The sequence below is a fragment of the Cotesia typhae genome, unplaced genomic scaffold (genome assembly GCF_013202065.1).
Source record: "Cotesia typhae breed Kobodo isofemale line unplaced genomic scaffold, CoteBio_Ctyphae contig_48, whole genome shotgun sequence".
Classification (NCBI taxonomy): Eukaryota; Metazoa; Arthropoda; class Insecta; order Hymenoptera; family Braconidae; genus Cotesia; species Cotesia typhae.
Window position 1 is genome coordinate 8,244,834 of NW_027423756.1, and position 21,817 is coordinate 8,266,650.

The 21,817-nt window shown below is 34.2% G+C and overlaps 2 protein-coding genes across 4 annotated transcripts in view; one reads left to right on the plus strand and one right to left on the minus strand.

Annotated features, from left to right (window-relative positions):
* LOC141529506 (tubulin monoglutamylase TTLL4) overlaps positions 1 to 21,817 on the plus strand; it is a 123,841-nt gene that overhangs the window by 1,561 nt on the left and 100,463 nt on the right. The gene's annotated exons all lie outside the window — the stretch shown is intronic.
* Positions 382 to 2,722, minus strand: LOC141529784 (enhancer of split m7 protein). Its single transcript, XM_074246482.1, has 2 exons — positions 2,319 to 2,722; positions 382 to 2,147 (listed from the first exon to the last, which is right to left on the minus strand). The coding sequence occupies exons 1-2, from the start codon at positions 2,391 to 2,393 to the stop codon at positions 1,575 to 1,577; spliced, it is 648 nt and encodes a 215-aa protein (XP_074102583.1). The 5' UTR covers positions 2,394 to 2,722; the 3' UTR covers positions 382 to 1,574.

Below are 21,817 nucleotides of genomic sequence, written 5' to 3' on the forward strand. Positions count from 1 at the left end.
CTTTAAAAATGATATTAGTCTAAATCTGATGTCATTAGTCATGAATTAAAATATTTTCTGGATTAATAACTAAAATCAATAATTAATTACTTTTAATCTGAAAAATATTACAATGAGTCATTTTAAAATTCTGACTAAGTGATCAAATGACTTGTGATTATAAAAGTGAAAATAAAAGACAAAATTTCAGCCAATGTTGCAAAGATGTTAAAAACAGCATCAACTATAATGAAATTATTCACGAAACTTGAACCGATGTCACAACAAAATATATATACAAGAATTTTATATATTAGATATATATATATATATATATATGAATAGTAAGGATATGCTAGGTCAGGGTTGTATAGTAACTAAAATAAACAAAATTCAAGGTGATTTATATTGAAATTAATTAAATTTTTATTTTATTAAAAAAATCTAGTATCATCTACTACCAACTGCATCTCTCTTTACATTTAAATATCACAGGTACTCGTTTCTCTATCACAAGACCCTCTACTCGGTCATTTTTTCATCAACTTTTTTTTACGAAAAATGACGATAACAATTTTCAAGGATCCGATGATCGATATTTTGCCGAAAACAATTTTTTTTTTTTTTTTTTTTTTTAAATAACAGACCGAGGCGAGACACAAGTTTCGGCGCTTAAATGATTAATTAACAACATTGCACTCGCTCAATTACATATTTATAAAAATAATAATAATATCTAATAATTATAATAATAATTAATCAATAATATAAAAGAATCTACTTGCGCCGAAACAATTAAAAAATCAATTGGTCAATAAAAGTATAAAATTAAACAGTACAATAAAAATGTTGGAGCAAAAAATATTTTAACTCTAAACCAATAAAAGTAAATTAAAGCTTAACCACTTGGCATATTCATTTGAAATATAACCACACGTTAAAAGTGGCCTTGACAATTAACGAGATCAGAGTGTCTTAATCTCTCCTAAAACAAATTCTATTGAAATGATTTGCTATTTTAAGAATCGTTTCCTTGGTATTTTTTCGTACTTGTTTGATTTTTTTTTTTTTTTTTTACTAACGTAAAATACCAACAGATCGATTTGAGCAATTCGAGGTGTCTTATATTAACATTTAAATCTACTATACTTTAATAAAATTTAATAACCATCTAATACGTGGTCGCTGATTGAAGAATCGATGATTATTTATCTCTTCTTTTAGTTATTCTTCTCGTCTTCTCTTGTTTGATCCCAGATCAACGTGTAATTATTAGGACCTCCATTGAATCACAGTCCAGTCGTCTATATCATCGCCAGCTCGATTAATAATTGTATAGACGTTTTAGCTCAGCAGAAGTCGTTTAATAATTATTTTTCTTCTCTTTTTCCTCTTCTTTTTTCTTCCTAATAGTATTTTTTTGTACAGCAGAATTTAATTCCACTGCACAGTTGGCTGTCTGCCCTGAGTAATTCGGCCAATTCTCACAGTCAATATATATAGATATATGTACTTATATAATGAAAATTACAGTAGTACGTAGTAAAGTGTGAGGTCATTAATCCCAATCGAATTGATGAATTCAACGAATTTCATTACCATGGTCGCCAGACAGGTTCATTGGGTTTCGCGACTTTTAGTAATCCTTGGTGAGTTTGTGTCGAGAAATTTGTTTCGCCTTCTGCTGATCGTCCAACTGGAGATGGCTGGCTGGAGGCTGGTGTCAATGGCATCGAGTATTCCGATGAATTCGAGGACTCGCTACACACTGACGGCGAGGACTGAGGTGGTGGTGGGGTCGACACGTGAATAGTCAGAGGTCCGGTTTTGTCCATTGAGATGAGTTTGTGACCGAGGTGGGTCATCAGCTTGGTTCCAAGCGCTACGTCTACTCCGGGTGTTTCTGCAAGGCAGCGGCTAACTTCGTTGGCACAGTGAGTGTATCCAGCGCGGAATCGATCTGAGTCGAGCACGGGGTTAGCTGACAGGCGTTGTTGACGTTGGAGTTTGTGGAGGTGACGAACTGTCAGTTCGAGGATGTCAGCCTTTTCGAGTTTTGCTACGTTTTCACCGTCACCAGCAAGCGCGGTCACCATCAGGTCCTTGAGCTCGTCGAGGCAACGATTGATGCGAGCTCGTCGTTTGCGTTCAAGCATTGGTTTCATAACCTGATTAACAAAAAATGATAGTCACCATTAGTCACTGAATTTTAAAAAATTTTATTTTTTAGTTTGAAAAATTTTTTAATTTATTTTTTTTTTTAATAAAAAAAATTAAATATTTTAATTTAATTTTTGAAAAAAAAAAAAATTTTTTTTTGAACGGATTAAGATCCTTACCTTTCTGTATTGATAAGTTCTGGAGATTGGTTGTTCTTGTCCATCGACAATCATCATTTGTTCGTGCATCTGCATCTTGTGTTGTTATTGTTGTTGATAAATAAATTAATCCTTTGATTAGTCACTGAGAGCTGAACACAAAATAACACAAGTGTCCAAAAATTCACTGAATACTCAATCAATATTAAATTAAATGAGTTAATAGCGATTATGCGTTAACACTTAATAACGTGTAATTATTCGTGAATGAAAATAATTGTTAAATGTAAACAGACTTTGACTTTAAACCGCGTGCGGTGATAATATAAAATGTAAAGATTGCTTGTGAAGCGCACCGTACGAGAGTCAAAGCAGAAATGTGGAGATGACGACGTAACAGGGATCCTTATATACGGGAGCACAAGTGAGCACTGGTAGGGATAGAATAGAGGGGAAAGATATCGGGGTTGGTGATGGGGACGAGCCTTCCGTGGGAACGCGCCGTGGAGCTTGGTTCCCAAGCAAGCACACCACCTGTAAGCGGCAGCTGCCAGACACGCGCCCACACCAAGCCATCGTCACCGTTTTACTGTCTTTTTCTCTACTCCAGTATTACTGATACTTAAGTATCCTTCTTCTTTACTCTCTATACATGTATAATATAATACTAACTGTTGGTTAAACGCGCAATGCACTGAGATAACTGCACTCAATACATACACCGAGGATAACTTTTTCTCTTTCTTTAACTTATTCAGTGATGTCATGGATACGTCGCTCCCAGTCTAGCTGCTTATATTCACAACTACGTGATATAAACCCATATCTCTGATTATTGTGAGTTTAGTTGCTACTCTTCGACCGTTCTCGTTAAAACTTAATCCTTTACCGGCACTACCACGGCAATCTAACCTCTGAACGGGTTTCTCTAGTCATAATTTTTATTTAACGACTTTTATTCTCAACACTTTTGAGTCATTTTCAAACAACTATATTTTTTATTTTTTATTTAAAACCAATCCATCGGCTTTCTTCTACTTGGAAACTTTTATCTTCTACAGATACATCCTTTGATTTGTGATATGTTACATTAATATCTAGTTATCATGACCATTAAATTTTTTATCAGTTTGTGATTTCAACTCTGAACCGTGATGAATCCCTCAGGCATCCACATGCTTATTTTTTTATTTTTTTTAATAAGGTAGTAGCTAATAAGTAAGTGCTACAAGAACTAGCTGTTGGATTGGAGCTTTCGTGATTGCGATCCTTCTGTACCTGGCCGGACTTGATTCAGATCGTATTAAGTGTGCAATGTTGAGTAGCACCAAGTTCGCTCTTGATTGTTCGTTATTCGCTCGGTCAGTCGCACTTTGAAATGCATTTTAACATACTGTAAGCGCTAGATAGGGATAAGTGACCATGCAATTCACTCGTTGTATGATTAATCATCTCAAGACGAGTGTCGCTTAATGACTAAGCCAAAGACCGGAGTGAGGTACAAGAGTCGCATGTGGATATGTGGATGTATGTTGCATATTCTTATTACTTACATATTGCAGTACATTTATGTTGACTAGCTCGAGTGTCGGTGTAGGAAGAAACCGCACGAGGCACGGCTCGTGGATAATATATATATGTACTTATTATATATATTTTTTTTATAATATAGATGTAGGTTTTATTTGCTTGCGCGTGATATCAATTGTAAGTCACGCGTGGATTATCCTTGAGAATTAAATTACCCCTTATTGCCAATTATTTCAATTATTTTACTAATTTTATAACAATACATGTTTATTTGTAGCGTATAGATTGCTGATTTATTTAGGTCGTAACATAATTATTATATGTTGAGAAAAAAAGTAAATTTGCTTATTTCAAATTATACTAATTTAATGTAATTTGAAAGCAATAAAAATAATAATAATATATACTTTTATTATCTGCTTAGTAGTATTTAGTTAAATGAATTTTAATAACTAAAATATTCCGCTGGTCTTGTATAATTATTTTTTACGATTATTTTTGGATTTTATAATACATACTCGCATTAAATTTTAATTAAAAGACATACACAAACGTATAAACATCGCGAGACTTGAAGAATGTATAAAAATAAGTAAAAAAACGTTTTAAAAATTACAACTTCGTGCATAAAGTAATCTTAAGTCCTGAGAAACGACTGGCAACCATTTCAGATGTTTTTAAAATGTTCTTCTCTGCCAGTATTTAGCTTTCAAGACACACGCATACATATATGTATATTCTTAGCAATCGTTTTTAAACTGGCAGCTTCCCGGAGAATTACACATCCTCTTATGTCTTTTTAATTTTTATATTTTTTTTTTTTATACCTCATCCCTAATATTTATTCCTTTTCGCCACGTCCGCGTCGTTTTCATTATGTAGTTTTTTTTTTGTTTTTGTTTTAGTTTACTTTTTTCAACCATCAACTTCTTTCTTGGTCTATCTATTCCCATTTATTTCTCCTCGACACCACGGCATTTAAAAGTCGTTTGCAAATATATAATTATAGCGAAACACTACTGGTACTTCCACTCTACTCGCATCTCTCGCGTTCGCTTATCTGGATCGTCTAGTAGCTTGATTGCTACTGCATTTTACTACTATCTTACCTCTGGCGTTTAATTTACGATATTAAACCGCAATTTTAATACGTTATTATTTATTTTTTTAATTCTTTTTTTATGATTCTGCATTGATTATTGTCAACTTTTTTTCATTGAAAATCATTCAAGATACTTATAGATGATTAAATCACGGATAAAAAAAAAATATATTAATAATAAAAATATGCATTTATATTATGCTCCTCGACGCTTGATATGGTAAGCTCTAAGTCTTATAATATACCGAACATAATCGTTGATTATCTTCCCGTAATTTGCTATTCGATAACAACAATAGTGATGATGTATTGACGAAGAAGAATTCAGTTCATTAAAATGATACACTGATGGGTGGAATAATAGGAAATGCAGGATGAGGATGCGCACGTGTCCAAAAATTTACGCGTCAATTTGCTCACACTTGCGTCGCTCTTATTCGAAATCACTCGGGAGGATTTTGTATAGATAAATAATAAAAATAACGAATAAAAAAATAAAACTAAAGAGAGAGATCAATCCAAGTCGAATTTGCAAGAGGTATATTGAACTGAAAAGCTCTCGTGGGGCCAGTTAATGTTAGGACACGTGTACATTGAAATTTTTCGTAGATAGGGAGTAGAATTCGTGATATAGGGCTGTATATATTTAGCTGAAAAATCACGTATTCGTTATAGAGCCCTTGGTCAAGTCTAGAGTATAGAGAACATATAGTATTATGTATATGGAGAAAAAGAAACGCGACAGCACGTGCCGTGCGTTTAACACGTGGCGTGAATTACATCGTGGTACAATCAGACGGAAGGAAATAACTCAACCCGTGTGTGTTGCTTATCAGTAAGAACACTTGGTTCAACTTGGCCTCGTTCAATATGTGTAATACGACAGAAAGAGTAAGAGAGAGAGAGAGAGAATGCTTGTATACGTGCATGTTATATACGTACTTAGTGTGTAATATGTGGTGTAGTGTCCAAGCGTGTTATGTATTATTCATGAATTGATTTGATTAAAAAAATAGAAACTACGTATCAAGTCTACGCTAATTTCAATATCACCTTAGTTTTTGTTTTGTTAATATTGCCCCGATTTATCATATAATTTATTGAAACTTTTTTTTTTGTCCAAAAAAATTTTAAGTACTCAACTGTAAAATTAAAATTTAACAGCGATAAACACAAAAAAGGCTGTAATTTTAGTTTTTAATAACTAAAGTATTTGGTAAATTACCGTAGCGTGTTGTCGGCTGCTGACGTTCCTGCGAATTTTCTCACATACCTTTTCTGGTTGAATCCCCGTCGACCGTATGTGTATATACGCTTTTTTTTTGTCTATTAAATACTTTCCCATGTGCCGATCTCAATTGCACACCCGGGCACATGCTTGAGGGGCCTTATTAGTACATCAGCTGTCCCGAGAACATATGTCACATCGTGGCACGAGCCACGAAATCGTTTTGAGCCCCCCTGCATATTCTTACTTTTTCCCCTACCCTTTAAATCCATTTACTTATACATACACATGCTCGCGAGCATATATTACATTTATATTGTAAATATAGTATCTCCATAACTGTATAATTTACCCCTCTAAAAGTCCAACTCTAGTATCATCCCCTTACTTTTATTATTATCATTACTATTATTTTTTCTGACCATCATATTATACGTATAAACCGCTAGTATTTCTATTTCTATTCTCCCCTATACTGACTCGTAATATTAGTTTGCACGCGTCACTTTATCCACTACAAGAGTTATACAGGAATAATAATGCGGGTCTTAAGAGAGAGTAGACTACTAAGCAATATATACATATATAACAGACAATACAATCGTCGAGTTGACACGGTATATAAACCAGACAGGGTGTTGAGGGGAAAACAAGGTCGGCTTAATGTTCAAACCCTAAAAAGACAAATGACATTTACAAATGAAATTACTGATGTTGATTGCAAACGAAACAAAACCACGTGCGTTATTTCCGTGAGAACTGATTTAAAAATACCGGATATCCAGGTTACTCTTGTCCCGCCCTCATACTTGTCATCGTCTTGGATTTTATTATTGCTCTTTTTAATAAATAATATAATAATTACAATAATACTGGCTACATTACACACATCGGATATTAAAAAAATATAACTATTTTATTTAACAAACAATACACATTCAAACAATGTACATTGGACAATGAACTCAAGCTCTGTTGTATCGGTCTAATATGCAATTCAAGTTACCTGGCGACATTTGCTAAAGGACAAGGGTCATACGATTTACGTATTTATTTATTTTTATCTTACATTTATTTATTGTATCAACGTATACTTTGTATCACCGATATATTTATTGATAATGCTTGACAACAAATATTTAATATATACAATATATAATAAATAATATATTTGAAACGCGTTACTTACAAATGAATGCAAATTGCATTCTTGGTAATGTAATAATATAAATAATAATGTTATCATTATTATAAAGCAAGTTTAGCAGTAAGCAGTGTGATGTGAATGAATGAAGCGCTGATTAGTTGATTCTTAGGTATCGTGTGACTTTAACCAATTGACTCGGGTAGAAATAGACTAGAGCATGTATGTATGTATTATATATTATATAAAGAGAGCTGAATAAAATATGGGTAATAGATATCACTGTTTCACTAATGTAATGTAAGAGATTCAAATGACCTGGTACAATGTACTCCATCTGTTAATATACTTATATATATGTGAGAGTTGTCTGCATATATGCAGCATTAAAAGATATATAAACATAATGCAAGAAGTCGAGTTTTTCTCACGAAGTCGAGTTCACCTGACGTAAGTGCAAAATGAACTGAGAAAAGAAACAACTGAACAGTTATACTGTTAACTCACATTATTCCTATTGGTATTATTATTGGCAATGCGCTATCCCAGTATTTCTTGAAAATAACTCAAGTTAATATATTGTTGCTGTCAAGTACTCGATACATATATATTTATGTATGTTTTATTATCATTATTATTATCATTATAATCACCATTATGTAGAGACTCTCACTTGTGTACTGTATTACATTGAATGTGGCTTTTAATCGTACGGCGCCTCGTTCTTGGCACGTGCTTATATACTATATACCGATCCTATCAACTTATATTCTTCTATTTACACTCGTATGTGTAAATAAATGTACGTATACTATTTAAAAGCGCAGGCAAATAATTCTCAACAATAGATCCTTTAGATAAAACTTTTAGAGTGATGAATTAACTTTTACTCTCCTCTTTACTCGGCTACAGTTACATTATACATATCTATCGAACATTTTTTTACAATATTCTATTCTTTAAATTTAAATTCATTATTATTTATATAAAATAATTTCCTTCTTAAAGTATACGACGGAATGAATACTTGTAATTTATAAACATGATACATTTATAAAAATAAAATGAATAAGCAACGTACATATCATAAGTATCAGAAAACACGCAACTCGCAAGTGTTTGCGTTTTTAATAATTCATTGTGTTCAAATATGTACTAAAGTACAACAGACGATATTCTACGAATGCGGTATAACCCAATACAAGTGACGGTTGTTTTTTATTGATTACGAATTTCATTATTTATTTTTCTCTTGGAAACCCATTGGCTTGAGTATGTATATAGAGGATAAGAAAATAGCTTCGACAAGTTGGCCTTCGATCAGCACGTGCGCGTACTCCAAACTATACCATATTACATATTACTGTACACTTGCGTGGGTCTCGGGTCTCAACTCTTGTACGTATTTTGAATCAAGAAAAAAAGAGTTAAGTTTGTATGTTATATGTAACATACTGATACGAAGTATAATATATTCCGCGGGCTCAGTTGATATGGAGTACACTGCCCAAGTTACGTATATATATTCAAACTTGTCCAGGGTATATTTGTTTCATTTTTTGATATTTTTTTTTTTTCCTTTTACTCATTTGCTCGCTCGCTCACTCACCTTTGAATTAACTGTACAATAAGTCACGTGTGGTGACACTTGTTCTGATAAAGTTGCTCGTATATATTGTAACAGAAGTTGTGTACAACACCAACAACCGATTTCATATTTAAATTAATTGCTTATTTGACACGTGCTCAAGTACTCAGTAACTTTACACGTGTACTGTCAAGATCATTTTAAACTTTTTATTTGAATTATCATCGAGTTTTTTTATAATTTTACAATCAATAAGTCAATGAAAAAGTACATCGGTAAAGTTATGTCAAAAAATTTTTAAACACTAATTGACTAATAAAACCATCAAACATAAATAATAATTAATTTTATAAATATATAAAGATAATGACGGATACATTGTCGAATGCGTAAAGATAAATCGTTAAAAAGAAATAATTTTATGACAGGATAAACGATAAATCTTGATAAATCCTCCCTTATATTTAATCGCAATAAGACGTTTGGTACTATCGAGAGCATTACCGAGGATATAATCTCAATTTAGCTTTAAAGTATGTGTATCTACAGAGTTAAAGAGGATCGGATGCAAATGACGGTACGCGTATGCCCAGAAGACGAACCGATCGTTTACTTGTTAAACCTGGGAGCAATTGCCCACGCGAGAACCCATTATATTGGCTCATTATCGTCGTCAATCTTATAGATTTTTTTTTTTTTTTTTTTTTTTCCATTTTATGTTTATCCCTGCTATGCAGTGTGTGCCCTGTCTCGACGCCTAATCGGGGCCTTGCGCATGTGTGTGTATACATGTAGACGTTTAAGTCTCGTTCCACATTTTTGTTGTTGGTCACGTCAACCGTATCTGCTCATCGTCTTGGTTGTGTCACCGACCCACATCGAAAATAACTAGTGTAGTGTAGCATCATTATTGACCGGTTTGATATAAACTTGCGCCGCGTAAATTGGTAGTCTAGCGTGTAAAGAAGCAAGATAAAATGTTTAAGTGACAAAAAAAAAAAAAAAAGTACTTTACGGCAAATAAAAAGCACGAGAGAAAAATAATGATAAAAAAAGCTGATGGCGTCTTAGATTTCTTTTCTTTGGACGGTAACCAAGAGCTGGTGGGCGGACGAGTAAAACCGAAACCCTCGAGGGGGGATTTTAGGGTGAGACAGCTAACAACAGGCTGCTCCTGCTCCTACTGCTGCTGCTGGTCGTCCGGGTTTCGCACGTGCTCGATTTTCCCACGAGTTGGCCGCAGCCGGCAGTCTTCAAGCTCTTCGAACTTCTTTTTAATTTATTTCATGTGTGAGTGTGTGTATGTGTGTTTGTATTTGTATTTGTGCGTATACTTCGTAGAAGGAGCATAAATTTAAGAAGTAAAGAGCCCGAGAAAGACAGAGAGGTTAGTCGGATGAAGTAAAGAAATAAATCCATGCCACGGGCCCCATTGTGTCGAGCACGAGCGGCGAAATGCTGATGCTCACCCATGCCCAGGGAGGTCCTCTTTCAATTGAAAGATAAAACAAGGCCCGAAAATGCACACAACTGTAGTTAAACGTTGCTTCTGCTACTGATTCTTCGTTCTTCGGCTGCTGTTCGACCCCCTCGATATATGTCCGATGTATCTTTACTCACATTCGTATACAAATTATTCTACAATAAATCGATTTTATTTAACTTCCCACCAGTATTATCTTCCATTTGTCTTCACTCACTAATTTATCTTTCTAATTATAAATTATGACATCAATGTTTTTTTTCAACAATTTTATTCTTAATGTCATAACAATGAAACATTTTTCGACAAAGTATGATAATTTTGGTATCGCGAAGATTTGAGTGGAATTTGAGAAGTAAATAAGACATCGTCATTGTCGGCATCTCACTTACACTAAACTCCAAGATATTTAATTCAGTGATGTGTATAAGTCACACTATTCATCGCAGGAAAAGACCGCCTATATGCCACACATAACATGAGAATGAGAGGAAGGCAGGTACACATGCGATTAAATTCCACAGCCACTGACTCACGCGGATTCTCCGAAAGTCTAGACCCTTGTACCCTCGCACAACATAATATCAAACTAAAAGCTAAAAAAATATTAAATTATAAATAAAAATAAAGAGAGAGTTTAGTAGTATAGTCATCGCAGTGTGATTTTTCATGTATCAACAGACGTTCTATCCTCTTTTAAGCTTCTTTATTACGTACCTTGCATCTACAATCTCTCATCCTCAAAATATTTATCACGTTCCGAGTTTCGAGGTTCTCTTTCGTATTTCTGCTTATAAAATTTTAATTTTCACCCTTATTTTTTGTCTTTTTTATTTCTCAAAGATTTTATTGCTGGTGAGATTTTTTTGCCGTTCTCAAAAGACCGGTAGTCATTAATGTTTAATGATGGTTTTCCCGCAATCCCAGAACTGAGCTACCGATGGTAAGGATAAGAATAAAAGACACAAAAGCAACACAAGGACGAAAAAATAACGAGAGATATATAGAGAAGTCAGTCACAGACATCAGACAGCAAAGTACTGCCAACATTTTTACCAGTTGTTATGTACAGCCAAATGCATTTAAAAGTCTGAAAACCCGATTCGCTTGGACGAGTTTGTAGACCGTACACGGCAAAGTACTGCCGTTAAAATAATAGTGAGGGATATTAATTCAAGATCAGAAAATTAGACAAAGAAGAAGAAGGTGTAGTCTTTGAAGCAAAATAGTACTCAAGAATATACATATTATGTTAGATATGGTGTAAAGTAATGTGTATATTCTTTCATCCATAACTTTTAGTTTACAGTGGGTCAGACAAGGGTAAATATATTCAAGACGTAATTATCTTGCAATGTGACCTTGACTCGTTTTTTATGTTGAATGGCGAGTAAATATGATGACATCATTTTTGGATTTTTAAAAGTATTCTTGACATGTTATGTATATATATATATAACAAGCAACATTTACCAAAGTTGAAACCTTACTCTTGGTTACATACCATATCATTTTGTTGAAAGAAAAAAAATAATTCACAGTTGGTTATAATTTCCGCAGTAAATTTGTCTTGGGTTATGTAATACGAAAAACTTGATTATTACCACGAAGTGAGTATAGGTCTGATCGTAAATTGAGGAATTCGCAGTATATAGGGGTCTACTCATGGTGAGTTGACCAGAGAAGGCGGAGTCGTAGTCCCAACTAAATTTTAAATGTTGCTTTTTTCTCCTTGTATTCTTATTCTACTTTATTATTTATTTTTTTTTATTCTTACACAAATGGACACTGTACGTGTAATAGTGAGTAAATATATAGGTATGTCGTATGTGTAAATATATATGCTGAAAAAGAAATTATGCCTTCTACGAAAAATGCGTAATCGGGAATAATTAATCCCGGATGTTTCGTGTGTGTCATACATACACATTACATTACATACTATGTATATGTATCTTGTGAACTCGTGGTTGATGATGATGATAATGATGATGATGATGACGCGAGACCAATTTAAAGTTAGACATAGATTGGCTATTTTAACTAGCACGGCGTAGATTGGCAATCCTCCAACCATTTATTATATACCTACTTCTTAATACTAACACCATTAAGGTTAATACTTATTTTGCTAAATAGATACAGTAACGCCAACTACTACCTGAAGTGATAGCAAAAAATTAAGTTCATCATGTTGGGTACTTTTAATTAAAAAATAATTAGCTAAGGATATTACCACCATGAATTCTAGGGAAATCGACTCATTTTTTTTCTTCATAGAATTGACTTTGTAATTATATTATTAGATCTTGAGAAAATTTTTCTCTTGAATATTTGATACCCATTTTATATTATTTTAGCGTGCAATTATACATATTGGATGAAAAAAAAATGGTTCAATATTATTTGACATGTTAATCAATAAAAATATTAATGAAAATTTACTTCTATCAAGATATTTAATTTTTTGAAGCAAAAGACAAATTTTCTCTAGACAAGAAAATTTACTTCTAACAAGAAATAAATTTTTTGGAGCATTTGGAGGCTGAATTTTAAATTTAAATGAATTCGTGTTATTTTTAATCACTTTATTTATTTTTATAACAAATATAATCTAGACTACTTAAATACATTTTTAACTCAAAACAAATATTGAAATTCAATAAAAAAATATTTTGTTGTCAAAGATAAAAACTATTTTGTGGATCGTATTACATAATTTCATATCTCTTCGAATAGAAGGTTATGGTTGAAACTGATAATATCACGAAACTAATTATTTCAAAACAATGCCATTGGTTGATAGCAAAATTTACACGTGTACTATATATCACATACGTGACTCATATGACCAATATCGTTACGATTTTCGTTGGTATTCTCCATCTTTTTTTACTTGGCTCATAAATCCACGTGTAGAATGTGTATGCAATAAAGTGGGAAAAAACATGGACAATTATTCCATACTCGTGATTATCTGTTTTAATCGAACCGGAAACTCTCGTTAAAGAGTATCAGTTAATTGGTTTTATCGTTTTACGTTCCAAGTCTTGTGCATGATGTCTCTTCCATGCATCAGGATCAGCATCAGCAGCAAAAGTAACAGCAGCAGCTACTCACGTCAGTGAGAGAAAAATAACAGCGATAATGATAATAATATATATCTACACGTGTGATGTATGTATATATATATATATATATATATATATTCATAGCGATGTGTAATTTAAATTTATATGGATAAATACAAAGATAGTATTTATCTGTATAGAAACGAGTAAAAAAGGTGTGTACAATGTTATATACATATATATACCATACCTATATAGGTATATATAAAGGATCCTCCTTGATACGTACACGTGAATGGCTCACGGCCGGTTCGTGCCTCTACTCTCGATGCCTCGCCCGAGTATACGGGGATCTCTAACTACCACCTGCCTCATTTTCCCACGAGCCTCGCGCGATCCACTCGAATACCGATGAGATAGACGAGGACGTGTACTGGTAACTCTGGTAACTTTGCACGTGCAAGCGGGGACCAACAAAGAAAGAAAAAATATACATACATACATACATACATACATATACTGAGTAGATGTATGCATGTTTGAATGTGTGAGCATCTACATGTTTCATGGTAGTAGTACTTATACTATTTATTCTATAAGTCGAGAGACACTATACATGTACAGAGTATTGGAGAACCACAAAATGACGAGAAATAAAAGAGAAAAAAAGAGGTATAACATAGCAGTTAGCTTAGTAGGTGAGACAGCAGCAACAGTCAAAAAAGTAAATGAGACAGTGGTATATTATAGAGAGGTTAGTTGGTTCAAAATGTTAGAGATTGAATGAGATGGCAGTATAGTCCACAGTATAGTGGCGTGATCGCCTGTAAAACAAAGTAAATGTATACATAATGTTTGAGATTCCGAGGAGGATAGAGAGCCGAGATATTCGAGAGAAGTGAGAGGGATAATAATATTGGCAGCGGAGTGGGTAGTATAGAGAACACGTGCTGGCACGAGGTGGGTGAGTCAGACGCGCGGGAATATTGAAAGGCGATCGTTTCTGTGATTCTCTAACTCAGGTGTATTTGTGTGTGTGTGTGTGTGTGTGTGTGTGTGTGTGTGTGTGTGTGTGTGTGTGTGTGTGTGTGTGTGTGTGTGTGTGTGTGTGTGTGTGTGTGTGTGTGTGTGTGTGTGTGTGTGTGTGTGTGTGTGTGTGTGTGTGTGTGTGTGTGTGTGTGTCTCTCTCTCTCTCTCTCTCTCTCTCTCTCTCTGTGTGTGTGTGTGTGTGTGTGTGTGTGTGTGTGTGTGTGTGTGTGTGTGTGTGTGTGTGTGTGTGTGTGTGTGTGTGTGTGTGTGTGTGTGTGTGTGTGTGTGTGTGTGTGTGTGTGTGTGCAACGAGATGTGTGTATTTTATGAAGAAGGAGTATTGGATTGGGATTGAGAATGGGAATGAGGAATTTTTGCGTCGATTTGCCGATGGCTAAATAAAGGGGCAAGTGAACAAGTCGAGAAGATTCGCCTGAGGATTTTCAATCGACTTGTTTCTCGATACTACAACTCCTTAGCTACAGCTGTTCTTCCTGTTTGCCAATCGTTTTGCCTTATTCACTACTTTATGTACTACTATCTTTCTTTCGTTCTGAGAGTGATTATGTTCTCGCTGATGGGTTATTATATTTTTATTTTTATTTTTGGACTTTTTGCCATCGCCCGTCATTACCAAATACCACCAGAGCAATCAAGGTATCCGGCTGATGATCAATTTCTGCCGGTCAATCTAGTCAAAATTATCATCACCGAAAAAAAATTTATAAATATGCAGTAATGCCACAGTTTAAAGACTTAATTAGTACCTGTAGTAAATTATTTTTTGAATTTTGTCAAACTAAATTCGAATGAATATTTTTTTTTTTTTTTTATAATCCCTTTTTGAAGTGGTTGGAGCAATTATGCAGAAAGAATAACAGAAAATAAGCTTTTGAGCAAACTTTTAACGAGATAATTTGTACCAGCAGGTCGAAAAAAAAACACATTTTTAAGATTAGGACAATCTTTAAATATAATTAGACTTCAAGGAATTGCCCTACATAATAAAATGACAAACATTATTATCCTTTAAAAATACACTTAAATCTAAAACTCCACTCCACTCTCAATTCTATCTATATACACACTTACACTTGAGTTTAATACCAGAACTCTCTCACGTCGATATAATTCCTTTTGAGAGAGTTTAGAGAGCGCTATTTATTCTCAACTCGTAGCTCTCTATTCATTGGCCGTCTCGTAAGACGTAGTGACTAATACGTCTTTGCAAGATGTGCCGCATGATCTGGCCATTCATGGATTAGAAATCGGATTTGTAGGATCAACACTGTTTTTCAACTAATTCGCATTTAATCACCTGATTGTCCTAATTTCAAATCTAAATTATTCTCGAGCCACTGAACTCACTACAACTATCCACACATATTATTATTTTTATTTATAATAAAAAGATATATTTACATTAGTACAGCATAAAATATATAAATACATTTTTTTCCCAACTTGGAAGACATTAATAATAAATAATAACATGGTTGTTATTAGAATTATTTTTACAATGTTAACCTACGTGTTATCGGTTCTTTTCATAACCGGTTTCGCGGGGGCGACTTACAAAGAGTCTTTTCATTGGCTCGTTAGCACGCTTCCGGAACTTCTTTTTTCCTTCCTAGTATGGTGTTGTCATACACACCGTCAGTGAAATATGTATATGACTAACTTATCGATGTTCATTGCTCTGTCATGACTCGTTCCTTTTTTTTATAGTTTTTTTTTATTTCTCACACATCTTTCACCCTCATACATAATTTACATACACGTCGATATATTCTTCATTCCTTATTACTACTCTCAGCTACTGTAAATAACTCATAGGCATTTTAATTAAGTTTTTATTTCCCTGACGAATTTTTGTCGGTCAATTAATTCTCGGAATATGTTTGAGAAATTCCTTACCCAAACTCATAATACTGAATATGTAATATTAATGGCTATTTACTCGAGTAAGACCCTAGTGTCGAAAATCATAAAGATTTAAATGTTGAAACAAATGCTTCAAGTGGTAAAGGATGTTGTTATGTTGTTACAACCACCATATTTGGAGTCGTTTATTTTAATATATTCCTGTCACTGCCTCATTTTCTTCAGGCTCTTCAGCATAGTTATGTTAGGATGGTTAATCCTCGACCCAGTGATGTTTTGGGACACAGATTTTTCTTATTTATCATTCTTCAAATAAATTTAGAACTTAGACGACAGTCAGTTATTTTTTTCGAGTGTGTGGTTCTCGTATGGGGGCGAGTCTTGAACCTAATATAAGGCAGTAGTACGGTATAAATATGGTTGGGAATGAAGTAGAAGATGATTATGACCTCACACATGAACGTAACAGAAGCATACGGGTGTTCTAATTTCTTATTATCGCATATCCGTTCCCACACTCTATTGGTATCTCAAATACCCCTATTGAAGTACATACACCTTAAGATTTAACCCTTATTGGTAACGACTACTTTTAAAATTTTTTCCACTTACTTTTTATTCTCAGTTAGGCGCAAATACCACCCTTGTGTTTAAATTTCTAAGGATCTGCTTTTTCACTCCGCTCAATCTCTATTGAAATAAAACTTCAAGCCCAAAAGTTCAGCCCCTTTTTGAGCAACTTTTTCTGTTGAAGCGTGCAATGCACGAGCTCAACAAAATTCCACTAATTCTTTCGCCCGTTTTTTTTTCTTTGTAGTCTTTATAGCTTCTTTTATTTTCTTTGAATAGGTCATCCATTTCCGGGTGTGTTCACAACTTGACCCTTGGACATACACCTACAAATATTCGATTGTATCGGTTGGAATTTAGACCCAAATACTTTGGCTTGACCCTTTTTTTTCGGTCTTTCTTTTATATACACACCAAATACATAAAAGATTATTATCCTCTGTAACCACTACAACGACAGAAGAATATAATAATAATAATAATAATAATAATAATAATAATAATAATAATAATAATAATAATAATAATAATAATAATAATAATAATAATAATAATAATAATAATAATAATAATAATAATAATAATAATAATAATAATAATAATAATAATAATAATAATAATAACTAACTAAGCTACTAACATGCTCGCTGTCCCAGTCTTACTATACTCTTTCGGTGTCCTGAAATGGACCCGAAAGGATTTACGAGATCTCGACATCAAAACCCGTAAGATCATTAATATGAATCGGAGCATGCACCCCAATTCATCAGTCGCCAGATTATACCTCTCCCGGTCCATCGGTGGGAGAGGTTTGCAGAGTTTGGAGCGGCTTCACGACCGTTTGGTCCTGGGTTTAACTCACGAAGTTGTCAATTTCACTGCAGACGAGGATGACTTTCTTATGCAAATTGTACATAAACATGAAAATGCGCATAAGGGGTCATTCTTGTATAAGGCAGCAATATATGCGGCAAGAACCCTTGGTCTTGGAGAAATAAACGCTCTTATGGAACTCCGAAAGGAGGAATTTAAGAGCGTCATCAGGAACGCCGAGGAAAAACTACTCCTTGGCGAACTGATGGACAAGTCCATGCACAGCGTGTTCTTTAAACACGTGCGTGATCATGGCTTGTCCATCCAGCTGACGTTTTCCTTCTTAAAGTCAGCGGGCCTGATGTCCGAGACTGAAGGGTTCATATTTGCCTGCCAAGATGGTGTCATTAACACTCTTGAGTACCGTAGCAAGGTGCTCCAGGTGCAGCTTCCGGACACGTCCTGTAGGAGGTGTAGACAACATCCGGAGACGCTTATGCACCTTTTGTCGGCATGTCCAGTGCTGGCGAGAGGTGCATATATCCAGCGTCACAATGCTGCCCTGAGAGTACTGTACTACTATCTTCGTCATTGCTACGGTATTGACGTGACACCAGTGCTGCCTTATTTGCCAGGAGATATTCCCCAGGTTGTTGAGAATGACAGTTGCAAAATTTATTGGAACATGCCATTTGCAACAACCCGGCGGATAGATCACAACAAACCTGATATTGTGCTCTTCGACAAGGCCACTCGTGACATTTATGTCATTGAGTTCTCGGCCCCGGCTGAATACAACATCTCAGCCAAAGAAGAGCACAAAAGACAAATATATCAGGATCTCCTGTTTGAAATTGGCAAACTTTACCCAGGTTACCGTGTCAAGCTTGTCGTCCTGATTGTTGGCGTCCTAGGAGGGATGAAACAGTCTTTTGTATCCTCACTTGCCAAAGTTCCAGCTTGCTCATCAAAAGCTGAGTTCTTGGCAGTTAGGATGCAGAAGGCTGTTTTACTTGGTTCTCTCCGTCTCTTAAGGGAAATGACTTTGGCCTGCTGTGATCACTAACCGCCTTGTTGTGCGGAGTGGTCCAGCAGTAACGGACGGAGCTCAGGCTGGGCCCTCGGAGAATCGGACTCCGGGGATAATCCCCCTGAGCATTTAATAACAAAATAATAATAATAATAATAATAATAATAATAATAATAATAATAATAATAATAATAATAATAATAACAGTATATATGCATGTATAAATTTGAGTTGCTTAAGATGATTTGTCGAGAATTTTCCATTAAATTATTTGCAGCACGCACACCAGCACCGGCTGATGGCTAGACAACAGAGCGAGCAAAAGGATGAATAAATAATTTATTATTTGAGGTTCTTTGATCACCATCATAACTGAGGGTTTTAAACCCGTGGGAAATATTTTTCTGCACATGTGTTTATCTTGTTTGTGAATATACCACCAGGTAAAACAGGTGAAGTTATATACCTACTAAGTCAGAATCGCTTGTCGCTCGTGACGCTCACGTGTTAATAATGCTACTAGTGTTTGTTTATGATGCATGCATTTTCCTTATCTTTTATTCGTCTGTCGGAAAAATATGTTTGTTAATTTTTTTTTTTTATAAATATACATATATACGCACCTTGTAGTTGTACATGCAAAAAAGTACATCCGCAAGATTTTACTTGCAACGCCGATGTACGAAGAGGGTTAATTGCATGCAAAGTGTAAAAATTCTCTTTAAATACATATTTTAATGCTAGCAGCGTATCCGGACTCATGTGTTAAAAGTATTAATATCGTGTAATGAATAACTAATTAATTGATATATATATATATATATATATATATATATATATATATATATATATATATATATATATATATATATATATATATATATATATATATATATATATATATATATTCATGCGGGAATCAGACAAACAACTCACTGTATCGCGTGACAATAATGTCATGCATAATATTTTTGAATTACTATTTTTTTCTTTGACGTTATCAGTTATCGGAATAATATTATTAAAATTTTTTTGATTTATTTTCCATGGAAATATTATTTATTAACTAATTAAAAAAATTTGTTTCAATTAATTTTTATGAAAAAATCAATAGATTATTCTAATTGAATGATAATAATAATAATCAATTGAAATAAAAGCAAATAAAGATGTTAAGAGGCAAGAAAAAAAAAAGAATTGTCGTATTGACTCCCTGGGGGTAACTCGTGCGGTACACGCGGCGAGCACACGATTCCAGGGGTGAACTCGCAACTCCGTCAATACAAGTAGTAGCTATAAGTAAGACTCAGACTGTTGTTTAACCTCTTATTTTTATTTATATTTTTTATTCCTCTGTTCCGTTGTCGATTGTTCTTTTATATTCTTGTGTAATAACGACGTCATTGACGTGAATGAAACGGAACAGAGATAAAACGATCATGAGCATGAGCATAAGCATGCAAGTAAAGGCAGCAGCCCCACTAGCATACTTACATACATGAACCAAACGCAAAAGGAAGATATCGCGGAGAGCCGGTCGATGCACGCTTATACGCGCGCGAAGATATCGGCAGCTGGCACGGAGCCGTGAGAGACTTGGGCAGATGGTCCTAAATAGTAGTATGTATATAGTAGGTCCGGACATATCGTATAGTGTGTAGCCAGCCACGAATCCTACTACGCCTTCCTATAAGGAAGGAACCGAGCGAGTGCTTTCCCACGGGCCTCGTTCATCTGTTCGTCCTACGAGAAACGAGACTGTCTCCTTGAGTGTCCGCTACTCACCGATTACCTTCTTTTCTTCTATCCCCCTTATCTCCTATCCCCTGTTTATCGAAACAACTTCAACATAAAACTAAAGACGTCACTCCTAAATTCAATGGGTGGTATATTACTAGTCTAAGGACAAATATAATCTTCCGTTTCTTTGCTTTCTCACCACCTATCATTTTTTTCATCCGTTATTTTATTATTATTTTTTTTTCACCTTTCTTTGTACATAATACGCTATACCTACTTTTACTGCCTATTTATTTGTTATGAGCTTTCTTAACTTGATTTTGAGCTAACGCGTGTCTTGCGTGTGACTGACCCTGGTTTTACACGTGGCCATTCAATCATTTTTTGACTTTTGTTCTCATTTATGTTTTTCACTACGCACTTTTTTTTAAAATACTGGTATTAATTTATTGATAAAAATAATTACGACCTTAGTAAGTCTTTCAAAGTTAAAAAAATTTTTCTAATTAGACTTCCTTTTTTTTTCTTGATTTCAAAGAAATAATCATCAATAATGAATTTTTTTTTACATCTATAATGTCTCATTTTACCTTAAAGATGTATTTCATAACATCTCATTTTCCATTTGATCCCACTAAATAATTATAATAATTTACTAACAAAAAATATTTCCTTACCCAAACAAAAAATCTAAATAATTTTTACCTGGATCTTTAATTAAAGCTCAAAATTATTTCAACATAAATATTTTCATGAATAATAATTATACGTTGAATTTTATCTCAACAAAAAACAAAATAATAATTTATAATTTCCCAAGAAAATTAAGCGTATCTGTTGAGAAAACTCAAATAGATAGGTATTATAAATACGTCGGTTAAAAAAAAAAGTGATTTATAATTTTGGAGTTAAAAAATAATCTCGTTTACCCGTTTAGTTCTCATAGAGATTATACCTAACAGCAGGAACATTATCCTCGATTGACTCACCAGCTCGCGTGTATATAAATATGTATACACAAGGATGATCACGACAATGAGGACGAGTAGGTGTAAGAGGATGCATGCACATAGAGCCTCAGTTGTCAGACTCAGACCAAAAGAGAAGAAGAATAAGAATACGAATATAAGACTAAAGAATAAGCGTGAATGCGGGCGCGGGAAAGATTGAATGAGCCGCTTCGTGGCATCACAGTCACACGGTCTTACTCTCTGCAATCAGTGGATGAGAACTAAACGTATTTACACCCACGCTCTCAACAGACCTCCTAAAGTAGTAATACTTGTCTCTTTATTCATACAACTAAAC